Genomic DNA, 21,278 nt, shown 5'->3' with positions numbered 1-21,278 from the left:
ACAGATGTCCCCCCTTAACCCACACCTCAAATACGCTATTGCATATTGGGGCATGAGGGATCAGAATTTTTTATTCATATTTAATGTGATATAAAATTTAAAAAGTTTAAAAACTCCCTCTCTATAGTAATCGCTCGTTTTAAATATTTTATTTTTATTACAATACATTAATTACTGGTAGAAGTAAATAACGCGTATTTCGACTGCCAGATGGCAGCACAAGCTTAGAAAAATTACCCACCTTCTTTCTTTGGTCCTCGGCTTGGTCTTTTTCCATTAAATTTGGATTGTAAATTAAACAGATAAAAATATGCTCACAGCAATGAAACTCAATGCTTTTTAACCCCATACAAATGTTATTTTGTAACAAATGGTCCCTTTCTTAATAACAACTATGGGAAAACGCTTTAAACATCATACGTTTTGCAAATGACATATTACAGTAAGTGTTGCACATGCTTACCAAAAGTACTAAAAAAATATAAATAAAGTACTTCTTACTATATTTTTCACAATGGGGAAGAGTTTAATTTTTAATGCAAAAGATTTGATTAATAATAACAATAATACATTGGCAGAACTGCAGCAAGGTTTTAGCGCCCTTGCTGAAGAAGGATGCGGGGAACAACTGAAGATCTCGCGCTCTCTCCTCTTTGTCAAGAATTTAAAAAAAAAAAAAAAAAAAAAAAAAAATTCTAAAATTTCGCAACCTTTTTTTAAATGGTGGGTAATAGCTGTTTTAGGCTTTCGCCATTACTAAGGCCAGAAGCGATGGTCATTTTATTATGGGTGCACCTAACAGGCAGCCGACAATTTTCGTCCATGTCTTCTCCGGGATTCGAACTCGGACCCTTCAGTACGGTACACAGAATCACTAACCACTTTCCCGTCTGGGCGGCAAAAAATTTCGAAACATCAATTCCAAAATTTATAACTTTGAATCACCCCGTGGATGTCTCACCCGAGGACAGTTGTCCCCCCTTAACCCACACCTCAAATACGCTATTGCATATTGGGGCATGAGGGATCAGAATTTTTTATTCATATTTAATGTGATATAAAATTTAAAAAGTTTAAAAACTCCCTCTCTATAGTAATCGCTCGTTTTAAATATTTTATTTTTATTACAATACATTAATTACTGGTAGAAGTAAATAACGCGTATTTCGACTGCCAGATGGCAGCACAAGCTTAGAAAAATTACCCACCTCCTTTCTTTGGTCCTCGGCTTGGTCTTTTTCCATTAAATTTGGATTGTAAATTAAACAGATAAAAATATGCTCACAGCAATGAAACTCAATGCTTTTTAACCCCATACAAATGTTATTTTGTAACAAATGGTCCCTTTCTTAATAACAACTATGGGAAAACGCTTTAAACATCATACGTTTTGCAAATGACATATTACAGTAAGTGTTGCACATGCTTACCAAAAGTACTAAAAAAATATAAATAAAGTACTTCTTACTATATTTTTCACAATGGGGAAGAGTTTAATTTTTAATGCAAAAGATTTGATTAATAATAACCGACGATAAAAGTTTTTTAAAGAAATCTCAAAGTTATTTGCCACCAGATGGCAGCACATCCCCATAAAGAAATAAGACCGAAAATTGCCTAACGTCCTCTCATTTTCTTGTCAAAATGACAATCAATATAATTATGCATTCACATTCTATGCATGACAGCCGTAGTTAATGACGTTATACATGTAATAAATGCATTATCAACGTTAATAATGGTTAAAGTTTACTCTTATTTGGCGCTTTAGTTAAAGCAGCGCACGTAATTTCCGGCACAAAATTATTCTTTTTCGAAATACGTAATTAAAAACATGTTCTCTAACTGCAGGCAAAAATGAGGCTTTCAATCGAATCACTACATACAGTATTTTTATCAGACAATCAGTACAAAATTTTAAATAATTTTTCTCTGTACTGTAATAAACGTAAATGAAAATTTGAACCTCGACTACGAAAATTTATTCACATTTTTAGATCATTTTATTTGGCAAGGATAAATAAATGACTTAAGTAACGAGAAACATACAGTAAAGCATTAATTATTTTATTTCACCGATTTCTTTATTAATTTGTTTAAAAAATGATTAAACATCTTCCACATTCTCCATTCTGTTAATTCAACAGTTTCAGTAATACTAACGCGGCTAGGATTAACTTTTTTTTTAATTTATAGTGTACAAAAATACAAAATCGTAAATTTTCCTTTTAATCAAAAAATCATATTTCTAACACTACATGGAAATAATTACTTAACTAAACTGCTAAGTATCGACTGCTTATCAAACTAGCGAAGTATCTCCAGCCTACAAAAATATGGTCTTAATATTACAGTTGCTTAAAAATTCTCGATAAAATTATGAGCACCACCTGCTACTTTTTTTAAGCTCCAGAGGGCTATTAGTCTCGAAACATGATTTTGCGTTGCTTCCCTTTTCACTCGAGTCTGTTGCCATTCGGAAAAAGATAATATTCTTTCATATTAAATCTGTCTGTTATTAAGAATCTTAAGTTATTGAAAAGCAACAGAAGCAGTTCTTGAGAATATTATTTTTAATTCCTTGTACGAAGTAAAGGAAATATTGTAACCACGAAAAATTCTAGGTACCATATTTCAACGAAAATATCCATTTTGACCGCTATCAAATGCAATTACACGATGTTTTTGCGTGACATCTGTACATAAGGACAAAATAAAGGACTCTTTTTTTCCCAAAAAATTCATAAAACTGACATAAAACAGATTCAGAAGAGTTTTTTTTTTTTTTTTTTTTTTTTTTTTTTTCGTCACGTACAAACGTACGTGCGTATGTACGTATGTCTCTTGCATAACTCAAAAACGAGTAGCCTCAGAAATTTGAAATTTTATTCATAGGACAGCTATAAGATGAAGTTGTGCACCTAACTTTTTGGTGGCAATCCGCAGCTCCAAAAGTAAATAAATGTACAAAGTAAAAAGGAAGTATTGTAATCGCGAAAAGTTTCAGGCATCATATTTTAACACAAATATCCATTTGTAATTTAAAGATGTTTTTGATTGACATCTGCACGTAAGGACAGAATAAAGGACTCTCCAATCTCACCCCCAAAAAATGTAAAACTAATTTAAAATGAATTCTAAAGAGAATTTTTCGTGGCGTCTGCGGGTACGTACGTATCTCGCATAACTCGAAAATGAGTAGCCTCAGAACGTTGAAATGTTGTATATAGGACTACTACACTGACTACCAATAAGTATTTGGACACCTATGCAAATGACGATATCTGCGGTCCTAAGGTACGTCACGGACTCCGCCGGTATATACCGTGTAGGAAACAGCATCGGCTTTAGTCGCATGCAAGATGCCTCACAGTTCGGAGCTCTCTGATTTCGAGAAAGGTATAATTATCGAGTATCACAAATGTGGCCGATCCTTAAGGGATATATCTAGCGATCTGAAGTACCCAAAATCGACAGTGGCCTATGTGATTAAGAAGTGGAAGGTAAGCGGTGATTGTCGGAATGTGCCCCTAGTCAGCAGACCAACGAAACTGGGATATAGAGACTGACGAGTGCTGTCCAGAGAAATTCGAAAGATCCGCACTCAATCGACGGCCCTCATCCGCGAGGAGTTTCAACAGGCATTCGGGAGTTTTGTTTTAATGAATACTATCTGTAAGAAAGCACATCTGCTTGGTTTTCATGGTCGTGCTGCTGCCCATAAGCCTTTGATCACAAAGTCCAACCGCGCTGCTCGGTTAATGTGGTGCAAAGCACATCGAAATTGGACCGTAGATCAGTGGAAACGGGTTCTTTGGAGTGACGAATCAAGGTTCACCCTTTACCGTTCGGATGGCAGGGTCGGGGTCTGGCGTCTACCTGGAGAACGTCTCCTGCCAGAATGCATTGTGCTAACAGTCAAGTTCGGCGGAGGTGGAATTATGCTCTGGGGGTGTTTCTCCTGGTATGAACTGGGACCCTTAGTCCCTATTCATGGTAAGCTCAACTCCGATGCCTACTGCACTATTTTGGATGACAATGTGCTTCCTACGTTGTGGCAGTTTTACGGGTTGGACCCCTGTTACTTTCAGGATGACAATGCCAGTTGTCATGTTTCGACGTTAACCAAGGCTTGGTATGGTGCCAATGGAGTCCATCGAATGGACTGGCCTGCCCAGAGTCCAGACCTGAACCCTATCGAGAACCTCTGGGATGAATTGCATCGCCGAATTCAGGGGCGCACTACCCGTGCAAAATCGATGAAGGAACTTCTATGTCTTCTCCAAGCCGAGTCGAAGAAAATACCACCAGCTGTCATACAAAGACTTGTGGAAAGTATGCCCCGGAGGGTCCGCGCTGTAATTACCTCTCGTGGAGGCTCTACCAACTATTGATTTTGAATAAAGTTAGTTTTTCTTTTCTATCACAGGTTTCCAAATACTTATTGGTAGTCAGTGTATAACATGTAGATGTGCACCTCGTATATTGGTTGCAATCGGTCGCACCAAAAGTATATAAATATATGTATATATATATATGTGATGTACCAGCTTTTGTCCGGAATAAATAGATTGAAGAATCATAGATGTAGTCATAGCTTAAATTATCAGACGATAAGTTTAAAAAACAGGATCCATTTATTATTGGTCAGGAGAAATAGCAGTTACAAAATCATATTTCCGGAGTAAATAAAAAAGAATTACTAATAACTTTTTGTATGAAGTTGACTGCATCGTTATATTAAAGAAAAGACCCCGATATTCCTTTGCGAGTCCTTTTATAGTCTCTGGAAAGGCGGAGATCCCAAGAAATGACGTCAACCTTGTCAGCCATTCCAGTTCGCTTTAAATATCTCCAGAACATTCTATAACTGTACGTGTAGAAAAGGCGGGAAAAACAACTTGACTACGGGGCTGTGGATTTAATTCCACGTACTTTCAAATAAGAGACCGTCGCCATTAAAAAAGAAAAGAACATACAGTTAGAATTTTAAGTGTATTCTTGACTATGGAATTTTATTATTACATATATATATCCACTCTGTTACTCGGTTCAGTAATCTCAGTTTCTTTATTCTTATATGTTTGTAAATTGTGCATTTTTTGCTTTAAAAATGATTTAATTATGCTTTTTTTTATCCTCCAGTTAAAGTTTTTATGCCTTTAGTAAACCTGCATGCAATATTTTTAGAATTATCAACAACTTAATAGTTGTTTAATAGTTGTTAAACACACATCAGATTTGTTTACTTATGTGATTCAGTTAAATACAAAACATTTAATTCATGATATTGCTAATTTAAAACATTAAATATTTTTTAGAATTATGGTATGTATTTGTTCACTTTTCAAATGTACCTACATTAGTCTCTGGCTGTTTGGTCCGAGGTTGGAATCCCATGAGGGGATAAGTGTTTTCGTGGTTTACCCATGTGTAACATGTATAGGAGCCAGTCTGAACCAAAAAAGTGCTCAATTTTGGAGCAGCAGACCATCCATTAAAAACGTCATTTCATAAAAAAACATTCTTATTTTTTTTATTTTTATTTATTTATTTATTTATTTATTTTAATCTTGAAACTTAAAATATGTGTTTATTGCTTTAAAAAACTGGCTGCTGGATTTAAAAAAAAAAAAAAAAAAAAAAAGTGAAACTAATCAACCGTATAGATACCACTAACTGAACGCGAGAAATATAAAAAATTAAGCGTTTGAGTGACAATCGGCGCAATCGTCCTTTTGCCATTTCAGGAAAAGTACTAACTATTCAGATCGCGAGTTTTTTTTTTTTTTAGTCCAAAGGGATTTGAATCCCGAAGGACTATTAGTTTCGTTTTGGCATTTTGCATCGGACTCATAAATGTCGGTTCACTTTTCAAACTGTTGCCACAAAATGTTAGAGTCCTGCATTAGATTTGAAGAAATTAAATAATGAAAAATCTGCATAAATGTATGTATATTTCTCGTATTGTGATAAAACAACGGTACATAGAGTCATCGAATTTTGAATAACGTAATCCTCCAACGAATATGAGCATGTGGAAGACCAAATTTGAAATTTGAAATTTGTTTTATGATCTATTTCCTATTTTTTAAAACTTTGACGAATTTTTGATTAACAAACTCAAGGATTTCAAAGCGAGCAATGGCAACGTTGTGCAGAAAAAACATTTTTATCTCCAGCGCGTGAGTCTCTGTATCGGAAATTCTAAAGATATGCTCGTTTTAAAACTATTTTGCGATATTGCTGTTGCACTGGATCTTATGGTTTAAGTGCGAGGAACATGATATTTAATAAAGAAAGGTAACACACAAAATGTTAAAAAACGCCCCTTTGGACGTAATTTAAAATCTGAAACATTTCAGTTTTTTTTTTTTTTTTTTTTTTTTTTTAAATGCTCCTTTTTTAAATGCTCCTGTATTTAAAAAAAAAAAAAAAAGTTCTCCAAAAGCTTTAGACTGGTAAAACCTCTTTGAACGGTAAAACAAACGATACATTCATTGCCATAGATAGCAAGATTACTATAACTATTGCGAAGCAATGACAGTATTTCTTCCAAAGACAAATGAACAGAGCGATTTCCCTGCACGTTATACAAATAAATAAAAAATCTGGAAGCTTTCAGATTTTACATTACGCCCAAAGGGACGTTTTGTGTGTTATCTTTATTTATTAAATATCATGTTGTTCTTCGCACTTAGACCATAAAATTCAATTCCACAGCAATATCACAAAATATAGAATTTCCGATACACAGTCTTGCGCGCTGGAGATAACTTTTTTTATCTGTACAGTGTTTCCAGTGCTCGGTTTGAAATTGTTAAATTTGTTAATAAAAAAATTCGTTAAAGTGTTATAAAATATGAAATCGATAATAAAACAAATTTCGAATTTCAAATTAGATGCCATTTCACGTGCCTTTATTCTATGGAAGATTACGTTATTTAAAATTTGATGGCTCTAGGTACCGCTGTTTCATGAAAATGCAAGAAACACATGCATTGATGCAGATTCTTCATTATTTAATTTCTTTAAATATAACACAGGGCGATAATAATTGATGGCAACAATTTGAAAAGTGAATCAACGCAAAATGTCAAAGCGAAATTAACAGTCCTACTGGACAAATTACCCCTTTGGACTAATAACAATAATAACACTGTACACATGGATCATAGCTAGACTAAAGGAAAAGATTAATAATTGATTCTTTTGGCGCCAATTTCAGATTTGCATACTGAATCAAAAACCTTTTATTTAAACAAAACTGAATCTATACGTTGGTTCATTTGTTTACGGCAAAGCACTGGCGTGTTATCTGCCAAAGGCAAGAGATGCCTGGTGTCCGCCGATAACATCGCGGCAAAAACATCGCGGACGAAAACGTCGCGGAGAAAACAACGCAAGGCGAAAACGTCGTGCTACAAAACATCGTGGGAGAACACATCGCAAAGAGAAAACATCGCAGTTTTAAAACATCGTGGTATAAAACATCGTCGTCGAAAATAAAGCCATTCAAAAACTTCGCAGTTTAAAAACATCGTCGCCGAAAATATCGTGATAAAAAATAAAGTATCTACAAATCATCGCATGACGATAACATCGCAGACATGCTTTTTTTCAGGTTTTAATAATTATAAATGGATATTCCCATAATGATTTGTGAGCAAAAGGTGTAAAGAAGGATAATTTTTACTTTCACATTTTTTTATTAACTAATAAATTTTTGCTGAAAAAGTAAGAAGGAAACTTAAGCATAGAAAATTAAATGCAACTTATAGATTATACTTTTCATAAAAAATTACCAGTAAAAACTTCATAAAAATGATTTATTAATGGCCTTTGTTAGTTCACTATGTCGGTTTAAAATTCTATTAAGTGCTATAAGTTGCATTAATTTTCTATGCTTAAGTTTCCTTTTTATTTTCTCCGGAAAAATGTATTAATTAATAAAAAATATGAAAGTAAAAATTATCCTTCTTTCCATCTTGCGCTCACGAATCATTTTGGGAATATCCATTTACAGTTATTTAAGCATGTCTGAAAAAAGCATGCCTGCGATGTTATCGTCATGCGATGATTTGTAGATACTTTATTTTTTACCACGATATTTTCGACGACAATGTTTTTAAATTGCGAAGTTTTTGAACCGCTTTATTTTCGACGACGATGTTTTATACCACGATGTTTTAGAACTGCGATGTTTTCTCCCACGATGTTTTGTAGCACGATGTTCTCGCCTTGCGTTGTTTTCTCCGCGACGTTTTCGTCTGCGATGTTTTTGCCGCGATGTTTTCGGCTGTAACCGAGATGCCTTCTTGGATGATTTTTTAAGAGAAACTAGTTCGTATACACGTTACATAATTAGAAAGCCACAGACACGCCCACACAGCCAGCCTGCTCACGATCATGTGGAAGGAACCACTGGAAAGCAATAGCCGTCGGTTATTCATGTTGGAGTAAGTAATGACGAGAAAAGTCTTATCCAAATCGGTAAGCTAAAGATTTTATGGCTAGCTTGACAAAATGTAGTGAATTGTGGACGGTTATCTTCGAAATGTGAATTTAAGTGAAGTTAGTTATCTTTATATTTTTGTTTGCAATGCTCAAAAAAGAGCCTCATTAAAGTTTTCATTTTAAATGCTGTTAAGTCTGGATCTCCATGCAAGTATATCTTCCATCTCGGGAAAGGAAGTTAGTGGCACTTTGTAATTAGATTCCATAGTGCCAGTTGAATTAATCACACCATTAATTCGTTAGGCAAAAACTATATCTTCTTACATACAAAGTTAATTCCTTCAGTAACGGATTATATATTGCCCTCCTTGTGCACAAGACTCTATATACGTACATGAGCTAAATAATAAACAAAATATGAAGAAAGCCGTACGCATTACATTCACACGCAGACCATTGTAGGCATGGGACACGTACAAAAGCCAGAGGTAAACAACAGACCAACGGTGCCGATTCGTTACGCAAAAACTATTTCTTCTTACATACAAAGTAAATTCCTTGAGTAGCGGATTATATATTGCCCTCCTTGTGCACAGGACTCTATATACGTACATGAGCTAAATAATAAACATAAAATATGAAGTCTTATATAGATCATTGTAGGCATGGAAACCGCACAAAAACCTGAAGTAAACAACAGACCAATGGTGCTGACTCGTTACGCTTGGCTTCGTGCATGCTCCGAAGGCTATGGAATTAACAACAGCACATTCACCAGATGTCTCCAGAATGCTGTGGGCAGCCAAAATGCGTAAAAATGCGGGGCATATGCAGACCAAAAAGCCATTTTGATACGCTTGGTTTCATGCAGAATTTTCCCACACGTATAGTTCCATGAGAAAGAGAAGCTCTCCTTTCATAAATGTAGAAAATATCGTATTCATTACATTGTTTTGTTGCTCAACAATTACGCTACAAAATGTAAATGACTTCCCACCCGTATGTGCACACAATGACAAACACTCATCGCGAATCAAAAGAGGCACAGTACATTTCAGTAATAACTAATAAGTTATTGTATTCCAATTTTGTTTAGCTGACCTCCGAATTCAAAAACAAAGTGCTGGTTACCATTTTAACTATCAAAATATAAGTTATAATACTTTAATTCTAAAATTTAGTGTGAAATTTGGGCCTGCTTAAGACAGATCAATTTCTTTATGTCTGGTCTTATTTCACTTAACTTTAACCGTAAATTGGGATCCACTTTTTTTTTTTTTTTTTTTTTTTTTTTTTTATTTATTTATTTATTTATTTATTTATTTTTCTAATATAACTTTGAAGAAAATCCTTGTTCACACAAATAGGTTGCGCAAAAAGGCAATAAAAATTTGATAGCTTTATTTTATTTTATTTATTTATTTATTTATTTTGTTCAGCCAAAAGTTAACAAGTGTGTTATTTTTGAAATCCTCTGTTAGAGTTCAATCACAGAAAATTCCTATCATTTGTTCTTTCCCCCCCCCCCAGGAGATTGTTTGAATTTAACTGTTCAAAATATTTGCTTCTTTGTTGTGTACAGGGCCCACCAGCGGCCGAGGGTCGCTGAACACTGATAGTTCGGTCCGAGGTTCGAATCCCGCGAACAGGCTGGCTGTATGGGTGTTTTCGTGGTTTTCCCCATGTGTAACGTGTATACGAGCCAATTTCCCTTAGAAAGTCCCCCACGAAGGCATCCCTCCCTTAGGCAGATAGCCCTCGAGGCTTTGCCGTAATTAAATAACCTAACCTAACCTTGTTGTGTACAGACATTAGATTATTTCGAGGCCGGAGAGATGAAAAATGAGCAACGCCTTCGCCGGAAATCGAACCATGGACCTCTGGAATACACGACCAGCGTGCAGACCACCACATCATGAAGGCATGCCAAGAAGGCGGAAGAAATACCTTATATACTCCCCCTTTTAAAGGGCGACTGGGGTTTTTAGGGGATCCAATCGCCAAATCCTAGGTGGAGAGAATCATCGTCCACTACCCTTTTTAGTTCTCGCGCCACTGTAGAGAAGTTAGGTTATTTCGAGGCCGGAGAGATGAAAAATGACCAACGCCTTTGCAGAAAATCGAACCACGGACCTCTGGAATACGCGCCCGATGTGCAGACCACCACACCACGAAGGCGGCAGAAATACCTTATAGCCGTACCGTCTATTTTTCTTTTGCGTACCACCGGTTGAGAATCGCTGCTTTAGATATAATATACAGACGCCAATATCCACTCCCCTCCCCTTACAGCAGGACGAAAACAGACAATAATTCAACAGCACTCACCAGTGACATCCCCCTTCTTTCAGCGAGGAAGGAGTGAAATTCGACTTGCTCACATCATGCGCGATATTTTTGACAAACGATAATTCTTTGAAGAACAGAACTCATAAACATTTCCTCCGGTGGCCTTTACTGTAGCAGTCCTTGAAGACAACCACAAGTCCTGAGAAATTTGGCAAGCCAGAATGAGAGATGGATGTAAAAACACACTATAATGCGATATTACTGTCTACAGCTTATGATTAAGATAATTTACGTACTACAGAGAGTGTTTACACATTTTTAGAACGATTTCGATAAAGATTTTTTTTTAAGTAAATGTTTTGAAATAAAAATTTCTGGCAACAGATTATTATTTGAAATGAGAAATATGGCTTGCTACTTTTAAGTTTATTCTTCTTTCAAATTGTCGCATGCAAACCTCAATTCTTATATCCACAAAAATTTTTAAATCGGCACTATCCGGAAACACGCCATATTTTTTCTTCTATTCTGTACTTGCACAATTTCCCAGAGGTTACAAGTACCCCTTCGCCATTCTCAACTTCTAGCATTCCGACTCATAAGGGATTCTTCTACGTCATTAACATTTACTTTCAAGAATTTCATTTTTCTTTTCTACCTTGTCCTTCTGCTCGTCGACTGATGGCGACTACTTCAAATGATAATTCTTCTTCGATCAGCACACGATCTTTTCCATTTTTACTTCCATGTACGAAGTAAAAAGGAAGTATTGTAATCGCGAAAAGTTTCAGGCAGCATATTTCAACGAAAATATCCATTTTGACTGCAATCGAATGCAATTTAACGATGTTTTTGCGTGATATCTGTACGTAAGGACAGAATAAAATACTCTTTTCCTTCAAAAAAATTATGAAACTGCTTTAAAATGAATTCTGAAGAGAAATTTTCGTGGCGTCTGTACGAACGTATGTACGTATCTCTCATAACTCAAAAACGAGTAGCCTCAGAACGTTGAAATTTTGTATGTAGAACTGCTATAACATGTAGATGTGCACCTCGTATTTTGGTTGCAATCGGCCGCACCAAACGTATATCCATTCTGTTACTCGGCTCAGTAAACTCAGTTTCTTTACTCTTATATGTGTGTAAATTGTACATTTTTTGCTTTAAAAAATGGTTGAATTATGTTGTTTTTATCTTCCGGTTAAGGTTTTTAGGCCTTTAGTAAATATGTATGCAATATTTTTAGAATTATCAACAATTTTAAAGCTGTTTAAGTGCCGCTAAGCCTAATAATTTTTTTTGATGCCGGCCATTGCTTGTTTACATTTGAAACAGCAGACTTTTAGATTTGTTGCCAATCTAGATACTCTTAGCTTCGCAACAACAAAGGTAACGCCTTAATTTATTATTGACAATTAAATCACGCTTAATCCTTTCTGGAATTTTTTCGAGGAAATAAGTGTTAAAATTTACTTTGTAATTTTTAATATAGATATTTTGAGTTTTTATGTATTTTTTCCTTCTCGCGAAGTGAGAACTGAATTAATTGAAGGAGAAATACACAATCGTCTGTGAAAAATCTGTTTCTTTTTTGTTTTGTTTGCTTAATTTCTTTTATACATGATTCTAGCTTTATTATTGTATTTGAAGAGAACATGTGGCAACGATTAGATAATTCTATTCTTTAAATGATATAAATTTTGTGCATTCTGAGTTATAATATGAACGAAATATAATTACTGTTAAGTGAACCTAGCGCCAGAGTGTCACTATGGTAAACAAATACTAGAGTGAATTTTAAAGAATGCATTTATTCTATTGTGGTTTATGCGCTGTCGGTGAAGTAGATTTAATTCAGTCGAATAAGTTTAAATGAAATGCAAGAAAAAATGCGTATAATTTAATATTCTGTACAAGGAAGTCATGTGGTGTACACATCAGATTTTTTCTTAAGATATTTCTTTAACAGACACATAGCAAAAGCGTGCTTTCGCGCTCTGAAATTCTAAATTGATATATGATGATGCTTTCGAACGTAAACAAAATGTGGACTGAAGCATATGTTTTAAAGGCTTTCAGAAGAAAAACATTCCTGTTCCCATAGCTCAAAAACAATGTGAAATGCACGGTATTAAAATTTCAAAGCACATAATGAGGAACATTATTACTCGATAAGACGAAAAACGCCACTCATTATTTGTACACGAAAAGACGCTAAACAAATACCCGAAAAAGGTTCGTACTGCTTCTAATGTTAGACTGTTGGTAACAAAAGAAAATCTGCCGACGCAAAAATCGATTGCAGTGTCTTTTAATGCATCTGTAGCAAGAATAAATAAAAATATCTGAAAGGTTACAGATTTTAAATTACGTCCAAAGAGGCGTTTTTTTAACATTTCGTATGTTACCTTTATTTATTAAATATCATGTTCTTCGCACTTGAACCATAAAATTCAATTCAAGAAAAATATCGCAATATAATTTTAAATTGAGCAGATCATTAGAATTTCCGATACACAGTCTCGCGCGCTGGAGATAAAAATGTTTTTCTGTACAACGTTGCCATTGCTCGCTTCAAAATCCGTGAGTTTGTTAATCAAAAATTCGTTAAAGTTTTAGAAAATATGAAATCGATAATAAACAAATTCCAAAGTTTAAATTTGGACTTCCACATGCCCGTATTCGCAGTAGGATTACGTCATTCAAAATTGCATGGCTCTAGGTACTATTGTTTTATCACAATGCGAGAAACATACATAGATTTATACAGATTCTTCATTATTTAATTTCTTCAAATATAGCCCACCAGCGGCCGAGCGGTAAAGACGCTGAACACTGGTAGTTCGGTCTGAGGTTCGAATCTCGCGAACGGGCTGGCTGCATGGGCATTTTCGTGGTTTTCCCCATGTGTAACGTGTATACGAGACAGTTTCCCTTAGAAAGTCCTCCACGAAAGGCATCCCTCTCTTTAGGCAGATAGCCCTCGTGTGCTTTGCCATAACTGAATAACTGGACTGGACTCTTCAAATATAATACAGAGCGATAATATTCTGTGGCAACAGTTTGAAAAGTGAAACGGACATTCAGAGTGATTCGACAGAAATTCACTAAACGAAAACAACCCTCAGAGGCAAAACCCCTTTGGACTAAAAATAAATTAAAATTTATGACTTAAAAAACTACTAAAAAAAATGTTTACCGAAACATGTGGTTCAACGCAGAACAATTTGTACAAACTTGTACGAAAATTATTTACAAGAGACAGACAAATTACACTGTGACCCTTGATGAAGCATAGATTTACCTAAATGACTGCAACGAAAAAAGGTCCATTTATTAACGAAAACGGAGAGTAAAATGTGAATAAACCTAATTCGGTCAAGGCAAAGAAAGTTTCAGTAAGGGATTTATGATTGCTGCAGGATACTCTAACAATGGGTAATTAAAAATAAGAAAAGTGAGACAAAAAAGGGTAAGAAATCAACTCAATACAAGAGAACTCAATCAAGAGAACGTTTCACATGTGATATTCACAGAAGAAATTCCAGTTTTTTATCTCAACTACTTTCAAGGTGTATTTAATTATGGCAAAGCACACGAGGGCTATCTGCCTAAAGGGAGGGATGCCTTTCGTGGAGGTCTTTCTAAGGGAAACTGGCTCGTATACACGTTACACATGGGGAAAACCACGAAAACGCCCATGCAGCCAGCCCGTTCGCGGGATTCGAACCTCAGACCGAACTACCAGTGTTCAACGTCTTTACCGCTCGGCCGCTGGTGGGCCTCAACTACTTTCAAAGAAAGAAACTTCATTTAGGAAAAACTCACACTTCAAAAAGTACCACTGCATTCCTTGCAAAAATGAAGACTGACACAGGTATTGCATGTACACCTTTTAAACGTATTCCAGCAAAGTCCCCTGACGTTTCACCTATGGACTATTGTGCTTCTAATCTTTTGAAAAGAGCTCTCTCTAACCGCAAACTCACCACGATTGAGGGACTCTGGAAAGTAGTGGAAGAGAAATGAAAATTCATATCCCCGGGTATTTTACGAAAAATCCTTTTATCGTGGAAATCACAATACATACTTATATTCCAAGAAAAAAAGCTATTAGATCGAATATTTAAAAAAAATAAACTTTGAATTTAAATATTAATTAAACGTCCCCGAAATCGATCTAAAAATGTATAATCATGCTCTAGAGTAACGCTGTAGCACATATTGTATACATTTAATTTAAAGTATGGCATTGAATCCATATATTTTGCTTTCTCACTCTATTACAAGATTATAACCTCCATCTTTAAGAATATTGTTAAAGAAGGATATTGCCATATGAAAGCGTCATTTACTGCAGAATACAGTAAGACCCCGCTTTCCATCAAAGTAGAGCGCAATGCGAAACAGCGCTAAACGAGGCTATCTTTGCATGTAAATATTGGGGTTAGGGGAAGATGGCTAGGAAATTGGTTAGGTATTAAATTTAAAAAGTATGTTTTTTTAATAAAAATAAAACCAAACATTTATTTCTTAAAGCCCAAATTAATACCACATTATTATTTCTTGCAAAAATAAAAACAAAATATAAATAACAAAACGAATATTCTTAAAAAAAAAAAAAAAAACAAATAAAATTCCAAGTCAGTCATATTTAGTTAGCCTTCCGCGTTTTCAGTGTTCTGCCTTTTTGTGACAAAAGCATCTAATGTTGTTTACCTTTTTCTTTTGCGTTGTTCTCTTAAAAGTTCTTCATAAACGGATAGAGCATCTCTAACACCACGCCTTACTTTTGAGCTCCTGTCAAAATTCGGATCATTTTCAATGAATTGATCCATTATTTCAGTTATGGTAGACAAACTCCTTTTTACAAACGCCATCGAAAGTTCTTTTTGCTCTTCTTCTGAATCACTGCTGTCAACATTTTTGTTTTCTTCTTGTTCAGTTAATTCCTTGAGCTCATCATTAGAAAGACTAGCCGCTGCTTCTTGAATTATTTCTCCGACATCTTCCACATTTACCCCTTCAAAATATGTCTGTACAATACCGCACCAAACAAGAAATACAAGTACACTCTTTCGGATATGTATTTGAAACCTATCGCTGCATAATATTTCGGGGAATCCCCGTATGCTGCGAGCGATTTCGTGGAATCCCCGGGTTGAAATAAAAGAGCGCTAAACCGAAACAGCGCTAAACGAAACAGCGTTAAGCGGGGTCTTACTGTATAAAGACTATTTAGTTATTCGTTTGAGTTGGAAAAGAACAACACGTCGAATCATGTCTATAAAATATTTACTACGTAATTGGAAACAATAAAGCTGTTTTGTTAAATGCATGTAGTCAATTGCTTTAGTATTAGCTTAATATAAACAATTATCTTTAAAAAATAAACGCATAAAAGCATTTCTTCTCTGGATTTTGAGTCACATATTTTTATTATTTTTCAGTCAGCAAAAATGTTTTCCCTAAAATTTTTACTATTGCATTTTGAAAATTCTTTTCATATTACACATATCTAATATGTTAATATATATATATATTATAATTAATTATAATTACAATAAAATTTATAAACATAGAATGAATATTAAATACATGCATAAAAGACTTCCTCCTCTGTATTTTGAGTCACATATTTTATCATTTTTCAATCTGTAAAATATTTTTTTCCCTACAATTTCTACTACTGCACTTTGAAAATTTTTTTCATATTACACAGCCAATATGTTAATATTTATATTATAATTAATTATAATTACAATAAAGTGTGTAGAGTAAATATTAAGAGAATGTGAATAAAACAATTTAACATTTTTGTCAGCATATTTTGACTGATTTTAGTGGATCCATAGGAAAGCGACGTACAAAATATACTCAGTCACAATTAAAAGAACATAAATTATTATCTCACATTAACTAAATCACATAACACTACTTTATATTATCTGAATAACATACTACTATCAATAATGAATCTTATAATAAAACCTGTATGCAACAATTACAATAATACGCTAACTAACATTTTTAAAAAAAATTCTATCTTCAAAATCACTGAACAAAACCGAAGTGGTTTTATTCGTAATAAGCCGCTAGGAAATGTTTATGAGCATTTATATTTCTAGTATAAATAGAATTCACAAGAATTGATGGACAAGTCAGAATAATTGACGAAAATTACATTTTATGAAACATGTTATCGTTATGACTTCAGCAATCGTTACACGTTGAGCGCGAAATAAAGTCTATTAATTAGAAAAATGTGTTGCTTTAAATGAAAAGTTAATTCTTTACACGAAAAGATAACGGTTGCATTCTATATTATTTCGGCATTTAATACACAGCATGATGCTACGGAGTTAAGAGTTACAGAATCATTTCAGATTCCACCTGCACTTGTTGCCAATCAGAAAATCAAAACTTTTCCGTCGGCGATTAAAAGTTAGCTTGTAGCAAGCGTAATTAATTCACGAATTTAATTTGACTGTAATAACATTCTTTTTACTGGCTTTATATCATACACAATAAGTAAACTATTCTTATAACTAAAAATACATATTTTTAAATTTATACAAATGTATATCACACGTAAATAAAAATACAAGGCCTGCTTTTAACGCACTTAAAATTTATTCTATAGCCGTATCATAAATATTTCTAATTTCACGTCAAAAATACTTTTACAGCAATATATTTCCATACCTAAAAACACATCCCATGGTAGAAGTGTCAAATCCTGTACACAGTACTCTAAAAATATAACGTAATCCACAAACCACTCAGAACCTAATAGTATATCTTCGAATGAAGCGAAGGTTTCGTCGTCTGTGGAACATAAATATAATATTCTGTTGGGTCTTAACATCACACGTTATCATTTTGAATCACTTATGCATGAATCACGAGTTAAATTCTAAAGCATCGTTTTCAACACGACGAACCATGGGATATAAAATATGAGGGTTTAGAATTCTGCCTTCCATCGATCGAATCAGATACACCTCTGAACCTCCATTTGGTGCGAGTGACGTCATCCGGCTGCGTCAGAAGCAGCAGCAGTGGTTCTGAAATGGAATTGCGATTCATTGATAAAAGTTAAAAGGTGATAAAAACAGCGAGATGATAAGTCCTGTTGTTTTTGAGGAAATGAGATAATATTTTATTATTCTACAAAATTAATGATGTAGCAGTTTTATTTTGACGTCTGAAAGTGAAGTGTTAAAATTATAAAAACGTACGACATCGGAAAACAAGAGAAAAAGTGAAGAATGATGATTGTATTAGCATAACAAACATAAATAATGACGAATCTATAATGAAATGCATATTCTATGCGCCACTAAATTTTGAACACACGTTGTCCACCACGCGAAAATGTGTCCGAATTCTGAATTTCGGATTTGTTTTAATTTATACCATATTTTGTCGGAATTAAATGACGTTTTGATTAAAAAAACACGACGATTTAACAGTGTGTTGCTACTTGACAAAGCGTAAGATTTATATGCTTGAAAAATAATCAGAAAAAACAGCGATTTTAAGGCCTTGGACAATATGTAAGATTTGATATATTTGAAATTTAATCAGAAAATTCGGAGATTTAAAAGAAATGTATTACCACTCGAAAAAGCGTAAAATATTTATATTTCAAATTTAATCAGAAAAATGACTAATTTAACTTTACGTATAGGAATAGTAACAATATTAATAATGATATTATTATATCTACAGACTTAACAGAAATGTATTGCCACTGCCCGAAATAATATAGTTTTGTTCTCAAAGCGCAAATGTGTTGCCATTCGGCAAAATGTGAAATATTTAATTTTTCTTAAAAATTTAATCTACCTGTTACTGATTAAAAAATTAAGCGATTTAAAAAAAATAAACGCAGTGATTCTCGGCGAAATCATACTAGTTAAAATTAACTAATCCACATCCTATTTTTAAATATTGTAACAGGGAAACAAGTTTCAGTGTTTCACAATAACGACTCGACAAGTAACCTTTAAAATATTAAATTCCAGACATAATATGGAACGGTTACAAACAGACAGATTATAGCTAGGGAAAAATTACGTATCCTCATTCCATGGTGCTTCCAGTAGCTAGCCACAAAATCGTTTATAGTCCAAAAGGGCAATTTGCCCAGAAGAACTATTAATTTCGTTTTGGCATTTTGCGTTGAATTACTATAAACGTCGGTTCACTTTTCACATTGTTGCCACCAAATACTATAGAACTATTTCATTCTTAAAGAAATTAAATAATGAAGAATCTGCATAAAGGTATGTACATGTTTCTCGTATTGTGATAAAACAACGATATTTAGAAGCCATCCAATTTTGAATAGCGAAATCTTCCACCGAATATGGGCATCTGGAAGCTTTAATTTGGAATTTGAAATATGTTTTATTATCGATTTCAAAGTTTGTAACACTTCAACGAATTTTTGATTAACAATCTCAACGATTAAAAAGCAAGCAATGGCATAACTGTACGAAAAAAAAAAAAAAAATTATCTGCAGCGCGCGAGATTTCGTATCGGAAATTCTAAATATATGCTCATTTTAAAATTATTTTGCGATATTACTGACGCATTGAATTTATAGCTTTTAAGTTAAAAGAAATGATATTATTTTATTTAATATTTATAGTTTTTATTATTTATTCCTCGAATTATTATGCTTAGTACATGTAAAAATCTGAAAGCTTTTAGACTTTTTTTTATTTATTTAAATTATTTTGTAATATTGCTACTGTTGACTGAATTTTATGGTTTAAGTGTGAAGAACAAGATATAAAGGTAACACACAAAACGTAAAAAAAACACCCCTTTGGGCGTAATATAAAATATAAAATTATTCTTTTTTTTTAGTCCAAAGGGATTTCAGTCCCGAAGGACTATTGCTTTCGTTTTGGCATTTTGCGTCGGACTCATAAACGTCGGTTCACTTTTCAAACTGTTGCCACAAAATGTTAGAGTCCTGCATTATATTTGAAGAAATTAAATAATGAAAAATCTGCATAAATGATTGTCTATTTCTCGCATTGTGATAAAACAATGGTACATAGAGCCATCGAATTTTGAATGACGAAATTCTACTGTGAATATGGGCATCTGAAATCCCAAATTTGGAATTTGTTTTATTATAGATTTTATATTTTGTAAAACTTTAACGAATTTTTGATTTACAAACTCAATGCTTTAAAAGCGAGAAAGGCAACGTTATATAGAAAAAAAATACTTTTATCTCCAGCTCGCGAGACTGTGTATATCGGAAATTCTAAAGATATGCTTAATTTAACATTATTTTGCGATATTGCTCTTGAACTGAATTTTATGGTTTAAGTGCAAAGAACATGATATTTAATAAATAAAGGTAACACTCAAAACGTTAAAAAAACGCCCCTTTGGACGTAATTTAAAATCTAAAAAATTTCAGTTTTTTTTTTTTTTTTTTTTTTTTTTTTAAATCTGCATTTTTAAAATATACAGTAAACAGTTTAAGAAAAAAAATTAAATTACGACTAAAGGGGCGTTTTTTTAATGTTTTGTGTGCTACCTTTATTCATTAAATATCATGTTCTTTGCACTTAAACCATAAAATTCTGTTCAGTAGCAATGACGCAAAATAATTTTAAAATGCCTATCTTTAGAATTTGTGATACACAGTTCTGCGCCTGCTGGAGATAAAAAGGCTCCCCCCCCCCCCGCCGTAGAGTGTTGCCATTGCTCGCTTTTAAATTGTTGAGTTTGTTACTCGAAAATTCGTTAAAGTTTTACAAAATAGGAAATCGATCATAAAACAAATTCCAAATTTGGTCTTCCACATGCCCATATTCGTAGGAGGATTACGTCATTCAAAATTCGATGCCTCTATGTACCGTTGTTTTATCACAATGCGAGAAATATACATACATTTATGCAGATTTTTCATTATTTAATTTCTTCAAATATAATGCAAGACTCTAACATTTGGTGGCAACCGTTTAAAAAGTGAAACGGACATTTATAGCGATTCAACGCAAAATCGCAAAACGAAAACGATAGTCCTTCAGGGACAAAATCCCTTTGGACTAACAAGGTTTCAACGACAGTAAAACCAACGGTGTCTGGAATTTGACCGTAATTTTCATGTCACCATTTTGAGAGGGAAGCACAAAGACAAAAATACAAAAAGGAAAGAAAGTAAATTAATAAACCCATACATTTTAATGAAGAATCATATGCAAATATAAATCAACGAAAGAAAGGTGAGAAAAGGATTAGAGTGGCGCATGACAATATGGAGGTAATCTTACGACACAAAAAATAAAATATTTACTAGACATTGCAAATTAAACGAAAATAAAAATAGCGACAGAAATTACGTATATTTAAGAAATGATGATAATTCACGAGTTGATATTGTGAAATGATTGCTTATGTTTAAAATGATAATCAGTTTTCCCCAGTGCCCAAAGATAAATATGATACAATGAATATTGAACCACGCGTATTAGCAACAAATTGCTGAACAATT

At 33.7% G+C, this 21,278-nt stretch overlaps 1 protein-coding gene across 4 annotated transcripts in view; it reads right to left on the bottom strand.

Annotated features, from left to right (window-relative positions):
- Nucleotides 1-21,278, bottom strand: part of Lrrk (Leucine-rich repeat kinase) — a 331,346-nt gene that overhangs the window by 195,510 nt on the left and 114,558 nt on the right. Inside the window, exon 1 of one of the 4 annotated variants that reach the window (XM_035375904.2) lies at nucleotides 17,455-17,767. The exons of the other annotated variants lie outside the window; for them this stretch is intronic. Coding sequence (XP_035231795.1) covers nucleotides 17,455-17,617 — 163 coding nt within the window. The 5' untranslated portion in view covers nucleotides 17,618-17,767. Of the gene's footprint in view, nucleotides 1-17,454; nucleotides 17,768-21,278 lie in introns of those variants that run through there. 4 annotated transcript variants of the gene reach the window in all.

Source organism: Stegodyphus dumicola, chromosome 11 (genome assembly GCF_044657685.1).
Source record: "Stegodyphus dumicola isolate Sdum_Otavi_A_Nest chromosome 11, ASM4465768v1".
NCBI classification, from domain to species: domain Eukaryota; kingdom Metazoa; phylum Arthropoda; class Arachnida; order Araneae; family Eresidae; genus Stegodyphus; species Stegodyphus dumicola.
This window is presented reverse-complemented; position numbering and strand designations above follow the sequence as displayed.